Source organism: Alexandromys fortis, unplaced genomic scaffold, assembly GCF_014885135.2.
Source record: "Alexandromys fortis isolate MF-2015 unplaced genomic scaffold, M_Fortis_MF-2015_v1.1 scaffold_14, whole genome shotgun sequence".
In the NCBI taxonomy this organism is placed as follows: domain Eukaryota; kingdom Metazoa; phylum Chordata; class Mammalia; order Rodentia; family Cricetidae; genus Alexandromys; species Alexandromys fortis.
In genome coordinates this window covers 19696598-19723754 of record NW_026067910.1, presented here as the reverse complement: position 1 = coordinate 19723754, position 27157 = coordinate 19696598, and the positions used below count along the sequence as shown (strand labels likewise).

Sequence of the window (27157 nt, the reverse complement as noted above, 5' to 3'; positions counted from 1 at the left end):
GATTCTAGGAGAGGAATGCGAGTCCTCTGTAACAACACAGTGTTCTGAACTGCTGAAGCATCTATCTTATGTCTCTTTTTTATTTAAAATTTATTTCCATATGTTGTTAATTAAGAGATATCACATCGCTTTTACTCTTTTTCTCTTCATGCCATTTCTTCTGAAACCCTTCCAATTTCTTCCTTGTTAAGTACCAGGGAATAAACATGCTGAAATTCATGAGTACAACCTGCTGCTTCCATTTTTGTAGGCTGAATAAATATGGATAATGGACACTGGATGACTTTTGGAAGCTAATCCCTGACTGAGGCTAATTCTCTCGAATGGAGGAGAATTCCACTTTTTAATTAGGCTCAGGTGTCTGATACTGACTAAGTTGCCTTGGACAAGAAACACAATTGAGAATAGAAAACATAGGGTGGAAAATACCTTAGCAGTTAAGAGCACGAAAACTTCTTTCAACGAATCCAGCTTCCATTCTCAGTGCACGTAGACGCTCACTACAATCTGTAAGTCCAGTATCAGGGGTTTGATACCGTCTCCTGGCCTCCTGGGCCATCAGGAGAAGAGGAGAATTGTACAATAAAAATTATTTTTCAAGCTGTGTGTGGTAAGGCATTCTTTTAGTCCCAGCAATCTGGAAACAGAGGCAGGAAGATCACTTTGAGGTTTAAAGCCTGTGCCACATAGTCTACACACACACACGCACGCACACATACAGGAAAAGAAGAAAACTGAATAACATACAAGAAAAGGAGCATTGAAAAAATGGGACAATATCCTATCTCTTAAAGTAAATTCAAGTGTCTGCCCCTGGTCCCCATGGAATCATTTTCTAAAAATATATATGGCCAGGCATTTGAGCACAGGCTGGTAATCCTGGTCTCTTGGAGAAACTGAATATTTGTCAGTGGGTCACCATTTTACCATGCAATATCAAATGTCTCTCATGAACTAGATGTTATCGTACCCTGAAAGTCCTAAAGTAGACCGTGCACAGCAATAATCTCTAATCAAAAAATAGTGGTATTTAAGACATCAGGCCTAGGCAGGTCCAGAAGGCTCAAGCAAGCTACCTGAAGAAGTTGTCCAAATGCCCATGGCTTCGAATCCTGTTGCAACACCTTCTGCTGCCAAGCATGCACCTATAGCCTCATGGGGTGTTCCCTATGATTGGTCAACTAAGGAAGAAAAGACTAGTGCCTGTTTTACTGATGGTTCTGTACATCATGTGATGTGGGAGTGTCATATATCAATCTGTTGATTTCATTGGCTGAGCAATAAAGAAACTGCTTGGCTTAGCTTAGAGCATAGATGGGAGGAGGAAACAGAATAGAATTCTGGGCGGAAGAGGAAATGAGGTCAGACTCTGCTCTGCTCCGGGAGAGAGCCGACAGCTCGGGAGCAGAGACGCCATGCTCAGCTCTCCCAGGCAACTCCAACACAGGATGGACATAGGCTAGACTCTTCCCGGTAAGGGCACCTTGGGGTGCTTACACACATCATTAGAAATGGGCTAGTCCAGGTGCGAGAATTAGCCTGTAAGGGCTAGAGTTCATGGGCCAAGCAGTTCTTTAAATGAATACAGTTTGCGTGTTGTTATTTTGGGCATGAGCTAGCCAAGCGGCTGGGGTGTTGGGGACGCAGCCCCGCCGCTCCTTATTTCAACAATCATGTAAGCACCACCCATAAGTGGACAGCTACAGCATTATAGCCCCATTCTGGGAAAACCATGAAAGATACTGGTGAGGGGAAATCTTCATAGTGGACAGAAGTGCACACAGTACACATCATTATACAGATGGTTTGGATGGAGAAATGGCCAAATGTGCAACTACTTACTAGTTAATGGGCTGTAGCCAATGGATTGACAGGATGGTCAGGGACTTGGAAGGAGCATGATTGGAAAATTGGTGAGAAAAGATACATGGGAAGAACTACGTGGATAGATCTCACCAAATGGGAAAAGGGTATGAAGATCCTTGTAAATCCCATGTAAATGCTCACTAAAATGTGACTTCAGCTGACAAGGAGTTCATTGATCAAGTCGATAGGATGACTCTGTGGACAGTCAGCCTCTTTTCCAAGTTGTTCATGTCATTGCCCAATGGGTCCCTGAACAAAGTGACCATGGTGGCACATAGATGGGGTTTAGGCATGGACTTCCACTCACTACAGCTGACTTGGCTGCAGCTGCTGCTGAGTGTAGATCGGCCAACAGCAGAGTCCAATGCTGAGTCCCAGATATGGCACCATTCCCTGGGGTGACCAGCCAGCAACCTAGTGGCAGGTTGAACCTCTTCCTCCATGGAAAAGACAACTCTTTGTCCTTAAATAAGTAGTACTAATTCTGCTTATGGATTTGCCTTTCTTACATGCAGTGCCTCTGCCAAAATCACCATCAATGGATTTAGAGAATATCACATCCACCAACATGCTATTTCATATAGTATTGCTTCTGGCAGAGAAGCTTGACAGTTGGCCCACAGTTATGGAACCCACTGATCTTACCACATTACACAGCAGCCTGAAGAGACTGGCCTGATAAAAATGTGGAATGGGGCTGACCTGGAACTAGCTCTTGTAGACCAGGCTGGCCTCAAACTCACAGCGATCTGCCTGACTCTGTCTCCCAAGTGATGAACTAATATTTCAAAACATAAATTAGTCCATAACTGACTATAAACAAAACTTGAGGTTTATGTGAAATTTACATTGACTGAACTATCTCTATGTTAAGATATGTTATTGTGAGTTGTAAAACAGTCTCAGGAAAAGTTGGCTATAACTAAATGCTATCATTGGTAAACCAAAATTGAACTTAAAATTATTAGTAATGGCGTTTTACCTTTTGCTGTGACATCAAATGTGTCTTCTAAAATCTTGATATAAGTGGAATTTTACTGGCTTGCAGCAATGGGTAGTAAGCACTGCAAAAGGGCTGTTTTGAGGAACCAGGATCAGCAGGTGAAATAGGGCTGGCTCCCAGAGTGTATGTGAAGTCAACCTGTGGTGAGCTTAGGCTTGTCTCTGTAGTTGTTTTATTAGAATAAGTCAAACTACTAGGTGTGCTCTTGCTAATATGTGTAGCACTGGTAGGATAACTAATATTGTGTCTTTTGATAAAATGTAAGCACTCATGATGAAACCTTTTTGCATGACTTGTATATCAAGATTAGTTTGTAGGGGTACATATATATTTACTTAACAAAAACTCCTACTGCCGACTTGTTTTGTAATCATAATGTGTAATTTATATCACTTTTACAAATATTAAGTAGACAAATGAGAAATATATTTACAAACATAGCATGCTTGCTTATTGTTTAATTCTTTTTTAATTCCTTATTTTTATGAGCTTGTGACAAAAATAAAAAGCAACATTGTTCAATCTTCCTTAAAACACAACAAGAAAAACACCACTGACTTTTTGTATTGGGTGTCTAGAGTTTACTATCAGAAATTTTTTTCTGAGAAAGATTTTTACTCATAATTTCTCAAGGCTCTAGTTAGTATATCATTGTGTATTAAACAAAAAAGTATCCAAGAGTATTTTTAACAGACAGATTAATTTTTACTATTTTTAGTACAATGTTCTCAGATAAAAGTTGTCCTCTTGAGGGTTCTGGAGTTAGAATCTACAATAAGTACTAATATCAGTCCTAGCTTTTCATTTTAGGTATTGGTTTTAGCATTCTCAAGCAAATGGGTGGACATGCATTAGGTTTAGGAAACAGTAAAATGAATGCCAATCTGCACCCTATGGGGAAGGGAAATCATTTGACACAGATTTTCAGAGGACACCTTAGTCTTGTTTGAAACGAGTGGCAATTCTCCTTCCTCAGTTCACTAAGTACTGAAACTTAAGGTGTGACCACCAAAAGGGCAGGTATGGTGTTTATTTGTTTGTGTTGAGACAGGCTCCTGCTATGTACCTGACCTGAAAAACAGATACATAAATACACATGCACACACACAACGCACACGCACATGCAGATGGACTTAGTAGGAGTAATTTATAGTAAGAACTTAACAAATATAAACAGCACCAACAATTCATCTCAACATTGAGACCTGGTCTCATACATCAGAAACACAAAAATACTCTCAGAGAAGGCATTTTGTAAGCCCTAGGACTCTGTTATGATTCTTTCTTGGGCAATTTAAAGACACTCTTTCACTCAATTCCCAGAGCTTTACCAGGAAAAAGAGTTGATGGGGAATGACAGGACCTAAAGGTCCTGGCAGAGGTGAGAGGCTGAAGCTACAAGCTCTGGGAAATCAAGCAGGCCTCCTAGGGCTGAAGGCCTAGTCAGGAGAAGGTGAAGCCCCACCTCTTTTCTCCTACATGTGCACCAGAAAATACTTTGAATGGCAGTACATCAGGAGATGTCAGGTAGACTGCACATCGTGGAACCTTCAACTTGCTGAGAGGCTGGGATCCTCTCAACTTATGAATAGGTCTGTCTACGTAATGAACATAGAAGAAAGGAATTTCTTGGAGGTCACATGTTTGGAGATTTAGGAAAGAAGCATTAGTGGGTCATGGGCTGGAAATTCCCTTGGAAACCTAGCCGTCCTCCCCCCATTGGCTCCTTCCACCAGAGAGAATTGCTCACAGCCCCATTCAACGATTATACTCCCTTCAAGTAGACTCTGGAAGGAGGAAGTGTGAATGAGAGAATCTGGGTAAAGTCAGGATTCTGATCCCTCTTATTCCTATCTAATCTAACATTGTCCTAGCATCCCTTCCAAACTTGGGGAACTTAGATCTCCATGATGCTAAAAGTCCATCCTCTGTGTCTCAGCGGGGAACAATGCCACCGTGAAGTCAGTTCTCTGCACATTAGGAACCCTGGCTTCACATCTCTGCCTTTTTTTGCGTTGTCTTTGCCTCCCAACTGTTCTTTCTCCCTAGTGCCATATTTGATCTTTTAGAAGACCATGGAATATGTCACAATTTTGCCCTACTTCAGAAGTTGTCACTTCTCAGAACACAATCCATATTTCCTGTTAGAATTCTAAGAAGTATTACAGCTTCCCCATGTTCTAACCTCCTCTTACTTCCAGGTTCTGCATTTAACCATCCATGGTTTAAAAGAAAATAGCGTACGTCTCTATTAACCATTGTATATATGCATGTACACACACATATTGGTAAATATTTTACATCGTACTTATGATGCAAACATGTAAAATCACATGTGATTTTAATTTTTAATGATTACTAACTACTTACACCTATGTACTGGCATTTCTTTTGTATTTTAATAAATAAATCTTACCTAAGGATCAGAAAAGTAAACCAGCCACCCTGGCCAGCCTTCCAGACAGGGCAGCAATGATGCCCATCTTTATTCCCAGTAGCCACACAACTTTGTCATAGAAACCAGGCAGTAGTGGTGCAAACCTTCCATTCCAAACTAAGAGGATTATAAAACAGGAGGAGACAGCTCTCAGGCTCAGTAGCTTTGCATGTTCTAGAATTGCTCTGTAGACTAGGCTGACCTCAAACTTGCAGAGATCCTCCTGTCTCTGTCTCCTGAGCCAAGAACCCGAGTCATTGGCACAATAGAGACTCTGCATTCCATGACTTACACTACAATGAGTTCCAGGTCAAGTATATGAGCCAGTGTGGCATCTGTGGAACATAGGGAACTTTGTTGTCTCTACTCTGTAACTCAAACAAATGTGCTTGTTGGTGTTCATCACCTGACCCCAGAGCGGCAGGCTGCAGAACCCGAAGAAGGATTATCCTGAATGCAAGGCCTTCATGTTGCTCTTTCCTGCAGCCCAGCATGGCACCGACCGATCATTCAGTGCCAGAACTTCTCATTCATGTACAGGGGCTGGCTGCATGGCCAATCCATCTGACACAAGTTCCTTTGTCGCATGATCATAACTGACCAGCGCTCTACTGCCATCAGATCTCTTGTGTTAACGTGCCCACTTCCATCCCCACCCAGAGACCACCCTTCCAGTGGCTTTATGTGAACAAATACTACTGACTGATATTGTTTAACAATTAATTTTATTTTTCCCAGGAAAATGGAGGGACTAGAAAGTTGGGAAAAGTTCTACATCTTTGTGCCAGCCAGACACAGTAGGAGGCACATATAATCCTAGTGTTTAGGAAATTGAGGTAAAATGGTTGACTAAAATCTAGATGGGGAAGACCCTATCTTAAAACCTGGAGGTAAAAAATTAGCCAGGCTCAGGCCCAGTGGACTGAGGAGGAAACAAAGTGCTGTTATAACCCAGATGTTTAGGGACAGGGGAAAAGGATCTCTCTCTTGTGCTGGACCTCTTGAAGTAGTCTGGAGATTCTTGGACGTTCCGTAGTATATGTTCTCCTCCTTTCTCCTGTTCACAAAGCTTCATCTTCCACAGAGAAATAAAAGTATTGGGGATTTCTGCTCAGCATGTGCACAATTTCCTTTGCCATCTACCCTAAAAAGGGTCCTGGTTAGAATCTCGATAGATGTCATAGTTCATCTGTTCAGTATCAAAGAGGCCTCAAAATCATGAAAGTCCGTGGTGAACACCATACCAGATAGGAAGTACAATACCACACACACACACAGAGTTTTCTACGGAAGGGTTCCGGGACAAGAAATGGGATCTGTTATTATGATGTGTCAAAGATGGGTTAGGGGATACCTGAGTGAGCTCTCTGTGGTTCCAAACATATTTGACTCCCTGCAGGGACACAGCCATACCTAAGTACATACCTTCAAAGCACAGCCCTCACAAATTTCCGCTGTCTATTGCTCTAGTGAACCCCAATACCTAGTGTTTTCCAGTCGCTCTTAAATTAATTTGCATCCATCTACCCTGGTTTGAGTCTAATCAGTATTAGTTGGATATTACTTGTGTGAAGCCCCCACTTGGAAAACATAAACTTGTAGCCATCACCAAAGATCAACTATAATCAGAGGTGAACTTGGAACCCAATTGATTCTCTAAGCCCCATAATAGTACCTAGTCCCAACAAGTCTGTGGGAAAAGCCTCTTTTTGGCTGCACCGTCTCTACCCACCCCCACCAAACTGTCAGCTAGCCTAAAGGACTCAGCTCAGAGTGTAGACTGCATAGGATTCAGTGTGTGACACCTTGTTCCAGCCCTACTCCCCCACCATTGGCAGTCCCATCAATTTCCATGTTGAGATGAGCTGTATAGAGATGTCCTTGCAGGCCTCCTGCAGTGCTGTGGAGATATTTCTGCATCCGAGTACCAATTACAATTCATTGTGTGTATTTAGGTGCTTACTCCTGAAGCATGCTGCACCGAGTTGGTTGTCCCCAATCCCATTGTCTTTCCTGCAGAAGAAGTCAGGTGAGCCACGTAGTCCATTAACCAATGCATGCCTGTGTCTTCAAGCCTTTTGTTGCCCGAGGTTTTTGCCCTAACCAGTCTCACAGCCATTCAGTCTCAAAGAAACACACAGAAGCCTACATAAATAATAGACTGGTTAGAGTAGTAGCTCAGGCTTCTTATTAACTCTCGTTGGCCCATCTATACTTCCTGCCTTGTTACTGGCCAATCAGCATTTTGTTAAAATACAGGTGATAGGGCACAGAACATTCCTACAGTAATTCCCTCTTTTTTTCAAAACAAGAACTCTGAACTGAATCTCCTTTCTTTAGCTTTTCTCCTGACCATTATCCATAACAACTTGCCACCAACATTCTAGACAAAGAAAAACAACCATAATCCATTTTGTGGGAATGTGGGCATAGTTTTCCAGGCTACTTCTTGCTGATTGGGGGCACTGATAATCTTACAGGGAACTAAAGCAAATTTAGAATTACAGTCAAATCCTGACTGGAGTATCCTGTGACGCTTGATCATCTCAGCCACAGTCTTTGAACTGTTCTTGATGTAGAACTCAGATATCTGGTCCCTCTGCCCCTATTGAAGATTTCTGAGTAGGTTTTCTTTGACAGAACCTGAATTTTCTTAACACAGAATAAAACCAAAATCCCTCATTTCCTGTGGAAACAAAAGCAAAACTTCTCCAAAATAAATCTTTTGAGTTAAATTTTGAGTCAAGGCATTTTCAAAATATACCTGTTGGATTAATCCAGCAGCATTATAATCAGATATCTTTTAGCAGCTTTTGCTCCTTTGTCAATCATCGGACAATTCAAAGACAACATAATAACATAGAGTACCCAGAATCTGTGTAGTTTTCATCTTTATGTGGCTTTATGTTAACCTCTATTTTTTATTGCTATTTCTATTTTTATTTTATTTTTTTTTTTTTAGTTTTTTGAGACAGGGTTTCTCTGTGCAGCTTTGTCCTAGCACTCACTCTGTAGACCAGGTCATCCTTGAACTCACAGTGATCCACCTGCCTCTGCCTCCCAAGTGCTGGGATTAAATGTGTGTGTCATCAAAGCCAACTACTCTCCTTTTTATTTTATGCAAATGAAGTATAAAATAAGTATGTTCTTTGTTGGCCTGTTCCTATCTGTCCTTGGGGTATATTGATGAAGCATACTATGGATATATTTTTAATTGGTCAGTTCTTGGCTATCATTGAGGCAGTGCCCTCGCAATTGTTATTGGCTTGTGAGGGCCTCTGTCACTTATGAAGTGTTTTAGGCTAGCCTAAACAGAGTGGTTCAGGTGGAAAGCAATTAGGTCAGTTTGAACAGTTTCATTTCTTCCAACATCTTATATTAGCCCATTAATTTTGTCTGTTTTAGCCATGTGACTTGGTACCTTATTCATGTCAGACCTTGCTTCCTCTGTGTTGGGTGATGGCTGCAGACTGACTCTTTCCTCTACCCAGAATTCTCTTGTTCTCCTTGCCCTGCCTCTACTTCCTGCTGGGCCACCCTGCCAATACTTCCTGTCTGGCTACTGGCCAATCTCCATTTATTTAATGCTGTGGGACAGGGTATAGGCCATTGTCCCACAGCAATACTGGGACTACTCCTAGGTAGAGGTGGAAAGCCTACCGACCTTGGTGATAGCTGGTTACCCAATAAAGAATTTTAGATCAACTTTAAGTTCACCATAAGAACTTATAATCAAAATGTAAACTTAAACTATAGGCTCAAGGGGCACAGCTCCTCAGGAATGAAAACAACCATTTATAGGGAATAAATATCAAAGACCTCAGACCATTGTTGGCTTAAAGCAGCCGCCAATAAAGAAAGTGTTGAAGCTCAGCACTACAACACCTACATTTGGCAAACTATAATGACTTCCTATTAATGCTAATTGGATCCATCTATAATCATATAGATGAGATACTGTTAACATGAGTAACAAAAACACCGTTCTCCAGGCACAAGCCTGTAACAACCGGGATAACCATTGTTAGTTAACAACCCCAGGTCTAACTACTACTAATTAGACCCACTGACATATAAATGTTAATCCAACACAGGTGTGCCATAAGGAAAGATTAAAAGAGTAAAGAAAACTTGGCAAACATGAATCCCACCTGTTTACCAAAAATATCACCTCTAGCATACAAGGTATTAGAGGCACTCCCTGCCCAGTGAAGGATGTTAAATGGCCACTGTATCCTGACCATGCAAACGTAGCTAATCGCATGTTCCTTAACTGTGGACTGGAATCAATGGATAAACGAGGATTCAATTCTCTCTCACTCCCAATCAGTGAAATTGACTTTCCCATGAAGAGATGGGAATAATAGTATAAGATGAGAAGACCGTATGGAGCTTTAATTCACTAGCCTAACTAGTGAGTGTCGTATGTCTATGTCATATGTATTTCCATCACAGCTGTTTCTATCTATCCTACTGGGGAACATGGGTATAGTTTAGAAGTAAGTGACAAGTGTGGGACTCAGAAACTTTGTACTTACAGTTTAGAAATGATGTATATCACTTTCTTTGGCCAATTTCTTTTGGTCCTGAACATCGATGAGATGCCCAGAATAGAAACAACTGTGCCAAATCCACAGAGGCCAGCCCTAAAATCTTTAAAGTTAGTGACAGACCTGTGTACCTCCAATAGTACAATCAGGTGAGAAAATTCCAAGGGGCGACTTAGCATATGTCACACGCTCTGATCAATTTGGCACTGAGACAGACTGCCATTGTAGCGATCTGTGTGGTGTATATAGACTCAGTTGCAATATGTATATGAAAAGTGTACAAACAACCATACACTTGCACACACACACACACACACACACATAAGCTTTGTGGTCTACTCAAGTTTGGTGCCTGCATCCAGGTCTCAGAAGGGAAATGCTGTTATCTACAAGCAATTAATTGGGATCAATGAAATAAAGGGGCCATTTACAAACTATTAGGGTGGGATGGGTTGATTTTGATCACAATTGGATTGAACCTGAAAAAGGCCTATAATCTGGGTACCTGTGTGGTGTTTCCTTGGGACATTTTGTAGCTCTTTTGCAGCTCCCTTCTGCTTCTTGGCTCCTGTGATTTAACAGAGCTCTATTTGACCATGCCTTCCCTGCCACAATGTGTAAAGTCTCTGAAACCATGAGCAAAATCAACCCTTCCTCCCCTAAACTGTTTTCTTAGTTATTGGTTCACAGGGAGGGCTTAGGAAAACTGTAATCATTATAGTAAGTTCCTCAGACTAGAGCCACAATGGTGGACAGAGGGATATCTGACCCTACAGAGTGTCAAGAGGGGCAGAGATGTTTGATTAGGGTAGGGCCGTCAACCTGACGAGACTAGGTGAGATGTAACATCATTGGCTTCCCTCTGCAGCCACCACTTTCCAGTACTGGAAAGAAGTGAAGGAGCCTGCAGACACCTGGCCCATTCCCTGGTACCCTGCAGATAAGAGGAATGTCTGTGGCTCCCAGAGCAGATGGGAGCCTCCGTCTAGGTCCCCCACCTACAAAGAGTCTGAGGCTTTTGGCTGAGTGCTGGTTTCCACACACTGGATCTAAGCTTCGCTTTCCATTTGTAACATTCTTTGCAGGGTCTTTTTCTTGTTAAGGAGTGGCTGCCAGGCTTCCCACCAGTGACTCATGGCTGTGCCTCCAGCAATGCCTGGCCTTAAGGCTTGGAGGTCCTTTCCAGGTGCTGGGGCACAATGGAATGACTGCCTAGCACAATCCGAAGGTTAATTGGGTACCAGAAGCTGTGCAGGGTCATCTGGAATCAGACTGCGTGTTGTAATTCCAAGTCTATTTAAATATCCCCTGATCTTAGATCAACCAAGTTATAGGTTATAGACAAACCCTCAGCAGCCTGGGGCCAGGCAGGATGGCCAACTCCTGACAGCTGCCTAGAGTCTCACTTTCACCATCTTGGCCTGTTCATTCATTGCCTGCCTCCCTGCTCCACCCTCTACTCTGCCCTTACCGCCCAGATTGGAAGACTTTCTTTTAAACATACATTTTCTCTGTGTAGCTTTGGATGTCTGGGAATTCCTCTGTAGACCAGGCTGGCCTCAAACTTACAGAGATCCTCCTGTCTCTGTCTCTTGAGTTCTGGGATTAAATGTGTGTGCCACCACTGTCTGGCTGGAAAGGAGACTTCTAAAAGACATTACATTCTCCCAAACTCAAAGACAGAATCCAGAGTGGGATCAGAAACTGGACTCCAATGGCATCTCCCAGGCTGCCCTGTCCCTTCAGGAATCACACACTGCTTTCCTCTCACAGGAGATCATGGTACTAGGCACCGTGTTACTCAGGGCTCTCCAGAAACACAGACCCAACAGGATATATGGGAGCTACAAGGAGTTACCTGTTCAGGAGTGTTGAGGGAACTGGCTCAAGATTAGAGGCTGAACCATCTCAGAACAGGCTGCCTATTATGCCTGTCATCAGAGACCCTGCAGGATTGGCTGCTGTCAGGACTCAGCTCAAGTCTCCAGACCCCAATGTCAAGAATAAATCTATGAGGGCCGGGCGATGGTGGTGCATGCCTTTAATCCCAGCACTCGGGAGGCAGAGGCAGGCGGATCTCTGCGAGTTCAAGACCAGCCTGGTCTACAGAGCTAGTTCCAGGACAGGCTCCAAAGCCACAGAGAAACCCTGTCTCAAAAAAAACAAACAAACAAACAAAAAAGAATAAAGCTATGAGGTGTAGGCAGCTGCTCTTATGCTTTGGAGTCCCAAGTCAGGAAAGCTTGAGTTCCTGTTGTCCAAGGGTAGGCAAAACAATCTTTACACCAGGAGATGGATGGAGATACGTGTTCTATCTTGGCCAGACTGGGTCTGTTGGGTCCAGGGTAGGTTACACAACGATGGGGTCAGCGCACCAAAGTCTAATAAACCAGAAGCAATTTTATTACAGAAAACAGAATCCAGGAAAGAATAAAAAAATAATAATAAATCTCCATGAGGCACAACAAGCTTATCAGCTGGCTGAGACCACAGCCAGAAATGAATTATGTTCAGCTGTGACAAAGGTCAGTTTTTGAACCCAGCTTTTTATAGTAGGGGCACCTAGCATTAGATCTGAAGAAATGAAATTTTACAATCTAGAGAGGGAAAACTTAGTTACAGATTGTCTTACTTTACAATCCCCATTACCAGAGCTTTTCAGTTACACTAGTGTTTGCACTTAATCTATTGTCTTCCTCGGTACTCCCAGGTGGTGTTTGCTGAAGCCCGTGTCCTCTCCTTTGATGCTGCCAGTTTCACATAGCAGGATTAATGTGTAGCCCAGAGATCATGTATCTATTTCCTAAAGGTTAACTCAGCTCATATCTGTAGACTATCTCTCCATTTGCAGAGAGATACTTTGACCTTGTAAGTACAGCTATTGATTGTAAAGCAGAGTTATTGATAGTTAATCCTCAAGGTGCTGACGGTCTGTTCTCATTCTCCTAGGTTTACATCTTTGTATTTCTTCATTTCTACATTCCTATTTCTGGAATCAAATTTTGTATTATTACTCTTGGACCCTTTAGGTAGTGCCCATCTCCTGTGGTGCGTGTTCATTTACCATTTAAGCCATCAGCCGCCACACACCACTTTCCTCTGATATGGTCCCCACAAGTGCTATCCAGTGCAAATTTTCACACATGCTTCTTGACAGTCACATTGACCCTAAAGGCCATGTCAGTCATAAGAATTCATGACTCTGAGTTTTCATCTTCCTAGGTGATTACCACCATCTCATCTTTCAGAGGAAGAATCTCAGACACATAGAAACTAGGGACTCAATGAAGACTTGACTGTCTGTGGCACCTCCAGCATAAAACTTGAGGGCTTTTTTTTTTTTTTTTTTGAAATAGTGTTTCTCTGTAGCTTTAGAGCTTGTTCAAAAACTAGCTCATGCAGAACATGCTGGCTTCAAAATCACAGAGATCTGCCTGCCTCTGCCTCCCAAGTCCTGGGATTAAAGGTATAAACCACCACCACCTGACCTGAATCTACTTGTCTTTTAAATGCATGTGTTTGGAACCAGTCTTCTAGCCTGTCCTAGTTAGGATGACATGGCAAATGATGCTACCTGTATAAGAGAAGCTAATGACAACTTTGTTGATGGAACCAAAGATTGTTTTGTACCACAACATTCAACTAAACCATAATGATGGTAGTAGGGAAGAGTCACCAGGAGCTTATTCCATCAGGCAGCAGCCAAGCCTTGGTTTTCTTGTGTGCCAACTGGATTGACAGCACTTTGATGCAGATGTATTAGTTATTTTCTATGTTGCTCTCATAGACACTCCCACCCCACGTCCTCTGATCTTAAGAGAGGTCCATGCACCTCGCCCTGTGGAAAGTTCAAGGGCCTCCCTACTAGATCAAGGTTGAGCAAAGCTTACAATAGAAGAGAGTAGGATCCCAAGAAGCCAGTAGATGCTGTAAAGACAAATCCCAGTGTCACTATCAGTAGGCCTGCAATGGGCCCCAACTGTCAACCCCCTTCAAAGTGGCCTCCCAGTCCAGTTGGAGTTGGTGAGCTCAAGCAAACTGTCTCAGTGGATGAAACCCTCATGGTCTTGAATTCCTTGTTCATTCTCTCACTCCAGAGTTCTGATGTGTGTCATTGCCTCTATTCCCATCTGTTCTTGGACGAAGGTTCTATTGTGATATTTAAAATAATCATCAGTCTGGCTACAGGTAAGACCAGTTCAGACACCCTCTCCTCTATTGCTTAGGATCTTAGCTGGGGTCATTCCTGTGGGTTCTTGGACATTATTCTAGAGCCATGTTTCTTCCTACCTCCCTAATGGCTCCCTTAATCAATTTATCTTTCCTTGCTCTCTCGTATCTGTTATTCCTCCATCTCAACTATCCCATTCCTTCAACTTCTCTTCAACTTCCCCTTCTCTGTTTCCTTCTACCCTCTGCTCCCATGTTACCAAATTTTCACCATTTTCCAATTTCCAGGAGGGTCTATATGTTTTTTGGGGGGTTCATCTTATTACTTAGCTTTTCTAGGATCATGAACCATAGGCTGAATGTCCTTTGTTTATGCCTAGTATCCAATTATGAGTGAGTATATGCAATATTCTTTTTTGGGGGTGTCTGTGTTACCTCACGTAGGATGTTTTCTACTTCTATCCGTCTGCATGCAGAATTCAAGATGTCATTATTTTTTACCACTGAGTAGTACTCTAATGTGTAGATGTGCCATACTTTCTTTAACCATTCTTCACTTGAGGGGCATCTAGGTTTTCTCCAGGTTCTGGCTATCACAAATAATGTTGCTGTGAGCATAGTTGAACAAATACATTTTATGATTGAGCATCTTTTGTCTGTTTTCCAAAGAGTGGTATGGCTGGATCCTGAGGTAGGTTAATTCCCGGTTTTCTGAGAAATTGTCACACTGACTTCCAAAGTGGTTGCACAAGTTTGCATTACCACCAGCAATGGATGAGTGTTCCCCCTGCTCCACATCCTCTCGTGATGGAGGTGGGTCTTGTAATAATAAAGAAACTGCCTCGGCCCTCATTGGACAGAAAATTAGGTGGGTGGAGTAAACAGAAGAGAATTCTGGGAGAAAGAAGCTTAGTGAAGGTGTCGCCATGATTCTCCCGCTCCAGACAGACACAGGTTAAGATCCTCCCTGGTAAGCCAGCTTGTGGGGTACACAGAATATTAGAAATGGGTTAGAACAATATGTAAGAGCTAGCCAATAAGAAGCTGGACCTAGCCGGGCCAGGCAGTGTTTGAAAGAATACAGTTTCCGTGTAATTATTTCGGGGCATAAGCTAGCCATGTGGGCGGCCGGGTGCCAGGGACGCAGCCCCACCGCTCCTATTTCAACACTCTCCAGAATTTGCTAGCATTAATGTTTGAAGAGTATGATATAGACAAAATAGACACAGAGAAAGTGAAATTTTTCTGAAAGTCTTTTGTTGATCTACATTCATTGACCCAATGTCGACCTTTGCTACACCTCCTACATATACCTGCAGGCTGAGTCGTCCTATTCCTGCCATTTCCAGAGGAGACAATATTTCTAGGAATCCCTTGTCTACAATCCCTTCTCAGATGTACCATTCTACCACAATTACAACATTTGGTAATTAAGGAAAATTTAGAGATCACTGTACTACATAACAATCCTATGCATTAACAGATACAGAGTCTATCTGCCAGAAGTGGGAGCCAGGCAAGAGAGAAATTACATGCTTTACAGCTGCTTTTTAGAGTATCAGAGGCCATACCCAAGTGGGCTGGTATCTTAAAGGCTGAAGGGGCTGAATGTGTTCCCATAGAAGTACAAGATTTATAGAGGACTTCTTAGGGGCAGAGATATTCCAGGGAGATTTTCAGGATGAGAATTAGTTAGATGTCAATCCCTGATCATGAACAAGTACAGAGATTGGCTGGATTTTATGCTGAGGGGTTGGTAGATCTCAAGCTTAGGTATTAGTTGGTTTTCTGCTCTGTTGGAGAAGGGTAGAGTGTGTTTCTTTGGCTCTGGTTTCAGTGTCAAGATATTTCTTTCACTGGCTCTGGAATGAAGAACAAAGTGTGTTTCTTTGTCTTGGTTTCAGGGTCAAAGTGTGTATTTCTTTGGCACAAGTTTCAGAGTCAAAGATTATGTCTTTGACTCACTCTGGTTTCAGAATCAGGGTACTTTTATTTGGCTGGGACATCCACCCTATACATAGGGCTTCATAAATTCATTTTTCCAGGAGTTGTAAGTATAAACAGTATATAAATGTCATCACAATGCTTGATCATAGTGTAAAAGTGCATTTCTTCTGAATAGTCTTGTGTAGCTGATTGTAAGTGTTTTGGCTCAAGATGTTAACAAATACTTTATAATAAGTCCTCAGTATCTTTTACAGAAGTCAGAGTCTATTGTAATATGCAAAGGCAATGACAGATGGTACCACAGAAAAAGTTTTACTCCTGTATAAAGTGAAAAACTTTACCACAATAAATATATTTATACAGTTTTCTGCGGTATATTTCTCATAATTTAAAAGATTATTCGTACATTCCAATGCTTTACTACACGGATTACATTCATAGAGTGTATCTCCAGTATGTGATTTTTATGCATTTGAAGAGTAAGGTTAAGGATAACGCTTTACCCCATTGACTACATTCAAAGCATTTCTCTCCAATAGGTGTTATTTCATGACTTGAAGATGACTATGATCTATGGAAAGGCTTTACCACACTCATTACATTAACAGGGTTTCTATTCAGTATGGGTTCTTTCATGTTTTCGAAGATTACCATGACAAACACTTTAGCACAGTGACTACATTAATAAAGTTTCTCTCCAGTATAGCTTCTTTCATTTATTTGAAGGTTATTGTAACAAACAAAGGCATAACCACACTAATTACATCCATAGATTTTCTCTCTGCGATGGGGATCTTATGCCTTTGAAGATGAGTGTGATGAGCAAAAGCTTTACCACACTGACTATATTCATAGGGTTTCTCTCCAGTATGGCTTCTCTCATGCCTTTGAAGAGTGCTGCGATCTGCAAATGCCTTACCACACTGATTACAATCATAGGGTTTCTCTCCAGTATGGCTTCTTTTATGCCTTTGAAGATGACTGTATTGTGCAAAGGCTTTACCACACTGATTACATTCATAAGGTTTCTCTCCAGTATGGCTTCTTTCATGATTTTGAAGATGACGGTGTTGTGCAAAGGCTTTACCACATTGATTACATTCAAATGGCTTCTCTCCAGTATGGCTTCTTTCATGCCATTGAAGAGTCCAGCGATGGGCAAATGCCTTACCACACTGACTACAATCATAGGGTTTCTCTCCAGTATGGCTTCTTTTATGCCTTTGAAGATGACTGTATTGTGCAAAGGCTTTACCACACTGATTACATTCAAAGGGTTTCTCCCCAGTATGTGTTCTTTTATGCCTTTGAAGATAACAGTGCGATGCAAAGGCTTTACCACAATCAATGCATTCATAGGGTTTGAATCTTTTCTGTGGTTTTTCATGCCTCTGAAGAAGACTATCACATGCAAAATCTTCAAAACATTGAGTATATGAAGAACTTTTCTCTCTAGTTTGACTTCTTTCATTCCTGCAATGATAATGGTACATGACAAAGTATAACCACATTCAATACATTATGAATTTTTTCATTTGTATGAATTAATTTTACAATTTGATTCACCTTTAAAGAGGAATTATATTTTAAGATTTTATCATTGTAGTTACACTCATGTTGTTCCCCTACATTAAGACTTGTTTCGCATCTTAGAAGATGACTGATAATAACATCCTTTTTTACTGAGTTCAGTTACAGAATCTTTTTCCTGTATGAGAATTTTCATATTTGAAAAGAACTGAAACAAACTTAGAGCTTTACCACCCTTATTGCATTCATAAAAGTATTCTGTACTGTGAGTGATATTTCCTAAGTGAACTAAGACAAACACAAGTTTTTATACAATCCTAGTACTACGAGTACTCACAGTATTCCTAGTGCTATACTTGTACACTTGTACATCAAATTCAACAAGTATATGGAACATGGGGACAGCTACACATCTTCTAATTGTTGTGAGAGAGAGGTATAGCTACTCAAATCTCTATGCTCATGTGGTTTGTATACAGAGTAGCATATGATATACCTACTAAAGGAAGAATAATAAATGTAAGGTTACCACATTTAATAAACATTGGTGTAGGGGCTGGAGAGATGGCTCAGTGGTTAAGAGCATTGCCTGTTCTTCCAAAGGTCCTGAGTTCAATTCCCAGCAACCACATGGTGGCTCACAACCATCTGTAATGAGGTCTGGTGCCCTCTTGTGGCCTTCAGACATATGCAGAAAGAATATTATATACATAAGAAAGAAAGAAAGAAAGAAAGAAAGAAAGAAAGAAAGAAAGAAAGAAAGAAAGAAAGAAAGAAAAGTAGACTCAATAAACATTGGTGTACTTTATTATTTACATTGTTGCTTCTTTTTAAAACTTCTAGGACACACCGTAAATTTTTCAGAGGTACATTCCTTTCAGCTTATACATGAAAATTACCTCTCATGTCTTCTAGAACTTTCACAATGTTCTTCAATATTATGGTCCTCCCAACTGTATCCTAAAATATAGTGTCAGAAATTGGATGTTATATAGTGGAAGGTTTAAAAATTTTAGTTACCATCTTCAATAAACCTTTACAACCATGACTACTGATTTCTTCTTCTTCATCCTCTTCTTCTTTTTCTCAATCACATTACAAAAGGGCATCAGTCACCAATGAACAGTTGTTCCCTTAGTTTGAGTGTTTTTTCCCTGAGACAAGGTTTCTCTGTGTAACAGCCCTTCCTATCATGGAACTAACTCTTGGACTAACACATATTTTGAAATGTGAATGAAAATTCAGTCTTACCTATAGTAGTAAGGTTTCTGTAGGTCTCCAGCATCACATCTTTGTAGAGATTCTTCTGGGAAGTATCCAACAAACTCCATTCTTCCCAAGTGAAGTCAACATGCACGTCATCATATGTCACTGTATTCTAAAATATCCAAACATGTGTACAACAAAATACATGATATTGACAACACTGTAAATGTATACTTCTTTGACAGTATGGTCAAAGAACTGTGGGTGCTCCCTGTACTTAAACCATGACACAGACATCATAATTTAATCACCAAGTTAATTGAGAACCAAACTAAATAGGTTCACCTGTCATTTCTGAACCTTTTGAATGGGAGATCACCTTGCAAGAGAAATGCCTATTAGCAAACAATGAAAGACAAGTGAGCATATCAACAGTATAGAACACACGTGAGAGAAATTCTATGAATGATTAATTCAAAACTACAAAAAAGAAAAATAAGAGAGGCAAGCTTCATGAATTGGGTCATGCCTTTAATCCTAGGTCTCTGAAAATAGAGGCATGTATATCTGCCTCTGAGTTGAATGCCAGCCTAATCCCTACAATCCCTTCTAGGAAAGTCAGAAATACATATTATGTCCCTGATTACCATGAAAAATCAATCAAACAAACATAAAAGATAGAACTCAGAGGTTTTTTCTGAATTTCATACAAAGAGCTATGCATTCACTCCAGCACTGTATTCATCTTCCAGAAACTTGAAATGCCCCAATTTAAACTGTAATATTAATAAGATTTTACTAAAAGACACAGCGTGCTTAAAAAGTTACAAATGAACAAATAAAAACATTAGCAGCATTTATGTTGATCACAAGTATTCAACACTGAGCAGAAAATATGGCTCAACAGTAAAGAGACCTCCTAGCCTTGCATACAGGAGGGCACAAGGACTTACATACAGATCACAACTTTCCACTATGCCAAGTACAGGGTTTCTGGCACCATATTTTGATCACTGTAAGGACGCTGGTGCATATCCACGTATGGTGTGGGAAGTCCTTTTGAATATGTGTTGCTTTTATTGGTTAATGAATGAAGCTACTTTTGGCCAATGGCTGACCAGAGTAAAGCCAGGAGGGAAATCAGAACAGAGATGTAGAGAGAGAGAGAGAGAGAGAGAGTAGGCAAAGTCAGGGAGAAGCAATGTAGCCTCTGCAGGAAACAGATGCCCCCACCAGGAACAGGTGGAAATTGCCAGTAGGCCACGACCTCATGGAGATGTATGGAATAATGGAGATGTGTTAGTTTAGGATATAAGATCTTGCTAGAAATACTCTAGCAAATACTATAGCTTCTCTGTTATTATTTTAGGTCTGGGCATCTGAGCATGAACAAACACACCTCTGCCTAGAAACTGGCAACAATGTGACCGACTACATTCATAAAACCTGAGAGAGCATGGAAAGGGAATCTAGGAACAAAAAAAAAAAAAAAAAAAAAAAAAACCCCACCAAGAACAGAGTTAAGCACCACTTCTTGGTAGCTAAATTTTATTTTATTTTTTTGGATGGGCTCTATTTGCAGGAGGCAAACAGGGTGCCATGGCTCCTTTAAGAGAGGTCTTCCTGATTCAGTGGTAGGAAAAATACATGTGGTTTCAACATCGTGGCTTCCTGGAGCAACGTGTTATAAATTTCTTAATGGTGACACAGACCCACTGCAACCCTTAATCCGGTGCAGAGAGAATGGCTCCCAGAGGTAGTGAATATGCTTCCTGACCAACATATAAGGTTACAACTGGGAGCGCACATCTTTCCCTTCTGGTGATTCCATGGCTTCTCCACAGTTGCCATTTCCTTTTCCTTAGCATTAAAAATTTTAAAGATAATAATCTACTGTGTAATCTATATCCGAAGTCTTAATTACCCCTTTCTGTTTAGTAAGCATATCTTTTACGTGGTCGGATAAAGTGTTAACTAATTAATCTTTATCAATATAAATTGGAAGTCAGATATCAGGGTTAGAGCCTGAAATATCAGAGAAGCAGTGAACAAGCCACCAGTGACTTCAACCTCTTCCATTTCTCCATCCAAAAACAGCTCATGATCTTCTCTCAGCCCAGACTTACTACTTCGTATCTCCTATCTATCTACAGCCCTCCAAATCTCTATGGTAGTTTTCAGTCAGTAAATAGCAAGCTCTGTTCTCTGACTCCAAACATGCTGTTTTATCAAAATATGTTCAAAATATCACACAACACCCTGCAACCTCCCGTGTGTTTCACTTTTGCTACTTCCACACCCCTATGCAGCTCTCCATGACAGAGGTCGCATAGCTTGGGTATCTCAACATCCTGTGGTCTGAAATGTGACCCAGCTTCATATCTATCACTTCACGGAATGAACTTTCACAATCTCGTCTTCACTGGGGCTCTGGTTCTGCCAAACAAAGATGGGCAAAATAGTGATGACCTACCTGATCACAGAAGAACCCATGCTCTTAACATTTTGCATCTTTCTTGTTTCCTATAACAGTATGACGTATGTGACCCTGCCAGGATTTGATGAGCCCCACCAAGTTTTGGACCAAATTTACTGCAAGTTCTGTATGATGTTGTTCCTGGGCCAAGAAATTAATTTACATACTCCTTCCATAAATTAAAAGCCTAGATAGATGCAGTCTAGATAGATTAATGTCTAGTTCCAACTGTCCTGTTAAGCTTTCATGATTCCTAGACTGCTAAGGGATCATACAAAGAAGCACAAATCAGCCTGAATGTTTTTCACTGCCTCAGGGAATGCAATAGTCTGTCAGGACCTTGGAGGCACACAGTGTGCCAGGAACTAGGTACTTTAACCTAAAAAACCTAAGACAGGTCTCTTGAGTCATGTAGGTCAGGTCAACTTCATGTTTCCATGCAGAGCCTATTGCTGACTAAAATCCTATGACCTCGAGCTTCACTGTCCATCATCCAACATTTTTATCTTCTAGGCCCTACGAGAAGAGCTGATTAAGCTCTTTGTCCAGCTCTCTATGGCTTTTGCCATCTAAAGATCTGATTACTTCAGCATTCTCCAAAGGATCAACATTCCCAGGTACCTGGCAGCAACAAAATCTCTTTTGAGTCCCATGTTTGTTCCAACTTTCTTCTCTGTTTCTGTTATTAAATTATATGTTATTAAATTATCAGACCAAAAGCAACTCAGATAATGAGCAGGTTTATTTGGTTGCTTCTCCTGTTTTACAATCCTTCCCGATGGGAGCTTAGGATAGAATCTCGAGCTAAGACCTAAGAGCAAAATATGTAGAATTATTGTTTCCTGGCTTTCTCTCTTGCTTTGTCACTGTCTTGTTTACAACTAGCTCTCCTATCCATTCCAGGTCGGCTTGGTCAAAGATATTGCCAACTCTATGGAAGAGAGAATCCAAAATTAATACAATCTCTCTCCGACACATTAATCAGTGATCTAATTGTTCCCTTAGATCACTCTAGGCTATGCCATGTTGATAACTGAGGCTAATTGGGAAAAAGAGACAATAATATATGAGAAGGCTTTAAAGATCCAAAATCAATGGACTAATCATATCAACCACATAGGCAGAAAAACACAAGCATGAAGACAGATAAGCCAGGAAATAGGAAGAGGCAAGCATCTAGATCAAGAAGAGAAAACCAAAACTGTTTCACTTCCCAAACCAACACAAACTCAAGGAACTCATAACATAAGAAATTTTCTGAACACAAAATTGGTGAGACCATCATTTTCCAGAATATTAACAATATACATAGATAACAATTAATAAAATAACAACATAAATGGGCACCACTAACAAGCAACAACAAAAAGGCAGACCTACAAATACATATTATGGTTCCTCAAATAAAAACTACAGCCGGGTGGTGGTGGCGCACGCCTTTAATCCCAGCACTTGGGAGGCAGAGGCAGGCGGATCTCTGTGAGTTCGAGGCCAGCCTGGTCTACAAGAGCTAGTTCCAAGACAGGCACCAAAAACTACAGAGAAACCCTGTCTCGAAAATCAAAAAATAAATAAATAAATAAAAATAAAAACTACAAGTTTGATACAACAATAAAACACCTAGAACGCACTGAGCAGAAGTCATCTTATATACTCCAGCTTTCTCTTTTTACAATATTAGAAAATAACCTTAGTGTAGAGGGTTGTTCCATAAAAAAATGTAGAGATTCACTTGATGCCCTCTTATGTATCAACTTGTTAGACAATAGCTTTGACTATTGAAAGGATCTCATTCTCTATGATAAAGAAAAGAATGTCTGATGGTCTGACTCAGTGACCTGGTACAGAGCACCAGAGACAGCAAAACTATACCGGAAAAGGTACAAGGGAGTAACCACTGAGTGATTGAGCCAGAGCCAGAGCCTCCTGAGGGTCCAGATGTGAATCTGGACCTTTCAAGGGAGTAGACTGAAGCCAGGACTCCTGTGGTTCTAGTCATGAGTCTAGCACCTCCAAGGAACTGGGCCTGAGCCAGGACCTCTGGGGGTCTGGGCATGAATCTGGGACCTCCAAGGGAATAGGCAGGAACCAGAGATCTCTGTGGGGACAGTCATGATCTGGGACCTCTGAGTGAGTAAGCCTGTGTCAGGTCCTCTGTTATTCTTGGTGCACCCAAGTCTGGGAATTCTGAGCTAGTCTACCAGAGCCAGAGACCTTTGCAGGACCAATTCCAAGGTAAGGACTTCTGCAGGAAGGGATCCAGACCAGGCTTTACAGAAACAGGACAAAGCTAAAAACCTAGGTCAAAGTCAGCCTGAGACAGCAAACTCCAAGGGACTGGAGCAAAGCCCAGGTAAGGGACTAACAGATTGGATATGAAAACAAAATCCATCTTTGTTCTGCATATAAAAAACACATCTCAGACTCAAAGACAGACACTGTCAGAGGAAAGGTTTGCGGAAAGTATTGCAATCAAATGGACCTAAGAAACAAATGGGTATGGCTATCCTAATACCTAACAAAGTAGACTTCAAACTAAAATCAATCAAAAGAGACAAAGAAGGGTATTTCATATTAGTCACAGCGAAAATCCATCAAGTGGAAATTTAATGCTGAACATCTATGCTCCAAATACAACCGTACCCTCATATGTAAAAGAAACTCTTCTAAAGCCTAAATCATTCATTAAACCCCACACGCAATAGTGGGAGACATAAACATTCCACTCTCACCACTGGACAGGTCAGTCAGACAAAAAATGAACAGAAAAATGAGGCAACTACCAGATGTCATGACTCAATTGGACTTCACAGACATCTATAGAATATTTTATCCTAACAGAAAAGAATATACCTTCTTTTCAGCACCTCACTGAACCTTCTCAAAACTTGACCACATACTTGGTAACAAAACAAACCTCAACAAATACAAAAAAAAAATTGGAATACAGATTCAACGCAATTCCCATCAAAATCTTAGCAAAATTCTTCATACTCCTTGAAAGAACAGTATTCAACTTCATATGGGAAATGAAAAAAAACCAATATAGCCAAAACAATCCTGTATAATAAAAGAACTTCTGGAGGCACGACAATCCGTGACTTCAAATCTTACTACAGAGCCATAGTAACAAAAACAGACTGGTATTGGCATAAGAACAGACAGGAAGACCAGTGGAACCCAATCGATGACCCGGACATCAATCCACACACCTTCGAACATCTGATTTATGACAAAGAAGCAAAAAAAAAAAATCAAGTGGAAAAAAGAAAGCATATTTAATGAGTGGCCCTGGCATAACTGGATGTCAACATGTAGAAGAATGAAAATAGACCCATATCTATCACCATGCACAAAACTCAAGTCCAAGTGGATCAAAGAACTCAACAGAAAAGCAGTTGCACTGAACCTTATGGAAGAGAAAGTGGGAAGTACACTTGATCGCATCGTCACAAGAGACCACTTCCTAAATATAACCCCAAGTAGCACAGACAATGTGAGAAACAATAACTGGGACATTCTGAAACTGAAAAGCTTCTGTAAAGCAAAAAACATGGTCAACAAGACAAAACAACAGCCTACAGAATGGGAAAAGATCTTCACTAACCCCACATCAGACAAAGCTCTGATCTCCAAAATATACAAAGAACTCAAGGAATTAGTCATCAAGAGAAAAATATTCTAATAAAAAATGGTGTACAGGCTGGGATCGAACTTGTGATCCTCCTGCCTCTGCCTCCTTCAGCAATTCTTACTGGCGTGTGCCACCACGAGGTGGGAAGGAGGCGAAAATTTTTAATAAAAAGAAAGAAAGAAAGAAAGAAAGAAAGAAAGAAAGAAAGAAAGAAAGAAAGAAAGAAAGACAGACTTGAGGCATGGTAGCTCATGCCTGTGACCCCAGAGTTTGGGAGTTTGACGGGAAGACTATGAATTTGAGGCCAGTGTGACTTGCCCAAGAACTCTACCTGCAGAAATATATACCCCTATCCTTAACCTTTCCAATAAATTTGTTCGTAAAGTGCAAAAAAATAAAAAATAAAAATGGAGTACAGGGGCTGGAGAGATGGCTCAGAGGTTAAGAGCACTGGCTGCTCTTCCAGAGGTTCAGAGTTCAATTCCCAGCAACCACATGGTGGCTCACAACCATCTGTATTGATATCTGGCGCCCTCCTCTGGTGTGCGGGCAGAGTACAGACCTAAAGAGAGAACTGTAAACAGAGGAATCTAAAATGGCTGAAAGACATTTAAAGAAATGTTCGCCATACTTAGTCCTAAGAGAAATGCAAATCAAAACAACTCTGAGATTCCATCTTAAACCTGTAAGAATGGCTAAGATCAAAAAACACTGATGACAACTTATTTTGGAGAGGTGGTTGGGAAAAGGGGAACACTTCTGCATTGTTGGTGGGAATATAAAATGGTATAGTCTCTTTGGATATTGGTGTGGCAATTTCTCAGAAAATTACAAAACAACCTTCCTCAAGACCCAGTAATACCACTTTTGGGTATATATTTAAGGATGCTCTATCGTGTCACAAGGACATGTGCTCAACCATGTTCATAGCAGCTTTGTTTGTTATAGCCAAAACCCGGAAACAACCTAACTGTCCCTCGACTGAAGTATGGATAAGGAAAATGGGGTACATTTACATAATGGAGTACTACTCAGCAGGAAAAAAATAACATCTCCAATTGTACAGGAAAAATAGATGGAACTAGAAAACATTATTATGAGTGAGGTAACCCAGACACAGAAAGACAATTATCACATGTCCTCACTTATAGGTGGTTTTTTAAACATAAAGCAAAGAAAGCCAGCCTGCAAACCACAATCATAGAGGTTTTAGAGAACAATGTTGAGACTAAGAAGGTCTTACGTAGATCTAATCTACATGGGAAGTAGACAAAGACAAGATATCCTGAGTAAATTGGGAGCATGAGGACCTTGGGTGAAAATTGAAGGTTGGAGGGGAGTTGCAAGGAGGCGAGCAGAGAAAAATGTAGGTCTCAATTAAAAAAAAAAGAAAGAAAGAAAAAAAGCTAAGAATGTCTGTTAGGATCTATCAGACGCCATTTTGTTTCCAATAATTGAAAGTTGCCTGTAAGTCTGCATCAGAGTGAGGAAATGAAAACATTTGAAAACAAAAAGAAAGTTAATGCTGTTTAGTTTTGTTTTTTTTTTTTTGCAACAGGGTTTCCCTGTAGCTCTGTAGCCTGTCCTAGAACTAGCTGTCCTGGACCAGGCTGTCCTTGAGTTTGCAGGGTTCTGCCTGCCAATGCCTCCCAAGAGCTGGGATTAAAGATGTGTGCCAAGACCAAACCCAGTAAATTAACAGATTTTGAAAGCCACCAGTGTACACCTACAGAAATTTATTTTCTCTGTGGCTTTGGTGCCTGTCCTGGAACTAGCTCTGGTAGATCACGCTGGTCTCAAACTCACAGAGATCTGCTTGTCTCTGCCTCCCGAGGGCTGGGATTAAAGGCATGCACCACCACTGACCAGCCACAAGCACTCTTGGAAACAAGTTTATTACTATTTTTTGCATAATTTTGTACATGAGTGAGAATGTGTTCCTTATGTATCTAAATTACATACAAAAAGGAGAGGTTCAGATGCCCTGGATCTGAAATAGAAGAGTTAGAAGCCTCACAACTTGAGTGTAAATATCTGAACTCAGGTCATCTCCAAAAGCCATAATATCCTTCATTCAATAAACCAAAAGTGTCTCACAGATGAACAACAACAAGAGTAACAAAACCGAATTAATAAAGAAGTAAGCAAATGATTCTTGGGAACATGATGCATCAAAACGTTATATATGGTAAATTTACACCATGATGGAATACTGTCCCATGACAATGCCCAACAATTTATGACAGGAAAGCTGACTATAGAGCTCCATTCACAGAAAAAACATTCAAAACACTAAATGGGATTATGAAAAAAAAAAAAAAAACAGAGATTGACAAAA

At 40.8% G+C, this 27157-nt stretch overlaps 1 protein-coding gene across 1 annotated transcript in view; it reads right to left on the bottom strand.

Annotated features, from left to right (window-relative positions):
- Window positions 1-18398: 18398 nt before the first annotated feature.
- The window catches only part of LOC126499002 (zinc finger protein 431-like), a 28322-nt gene continuing 19563 nt past the window's right edge, over window positions 18399-27157 (bottom strand). The window contains exons 2-3 of the mRNA XM_050137972.1: window positions 18755-18881; window positions 18399-18463 (exon numbers count right to left, since the gene is read on the bottom strand). Of these exons, the coding sequence (XP_049993929.1) occupies window positions 18399-18463; window positions 18755-18881 (192 nt within the window). The remainder of the gene's footprint in view (window positions 18464-18754; window positions 18882-27157) is intronic.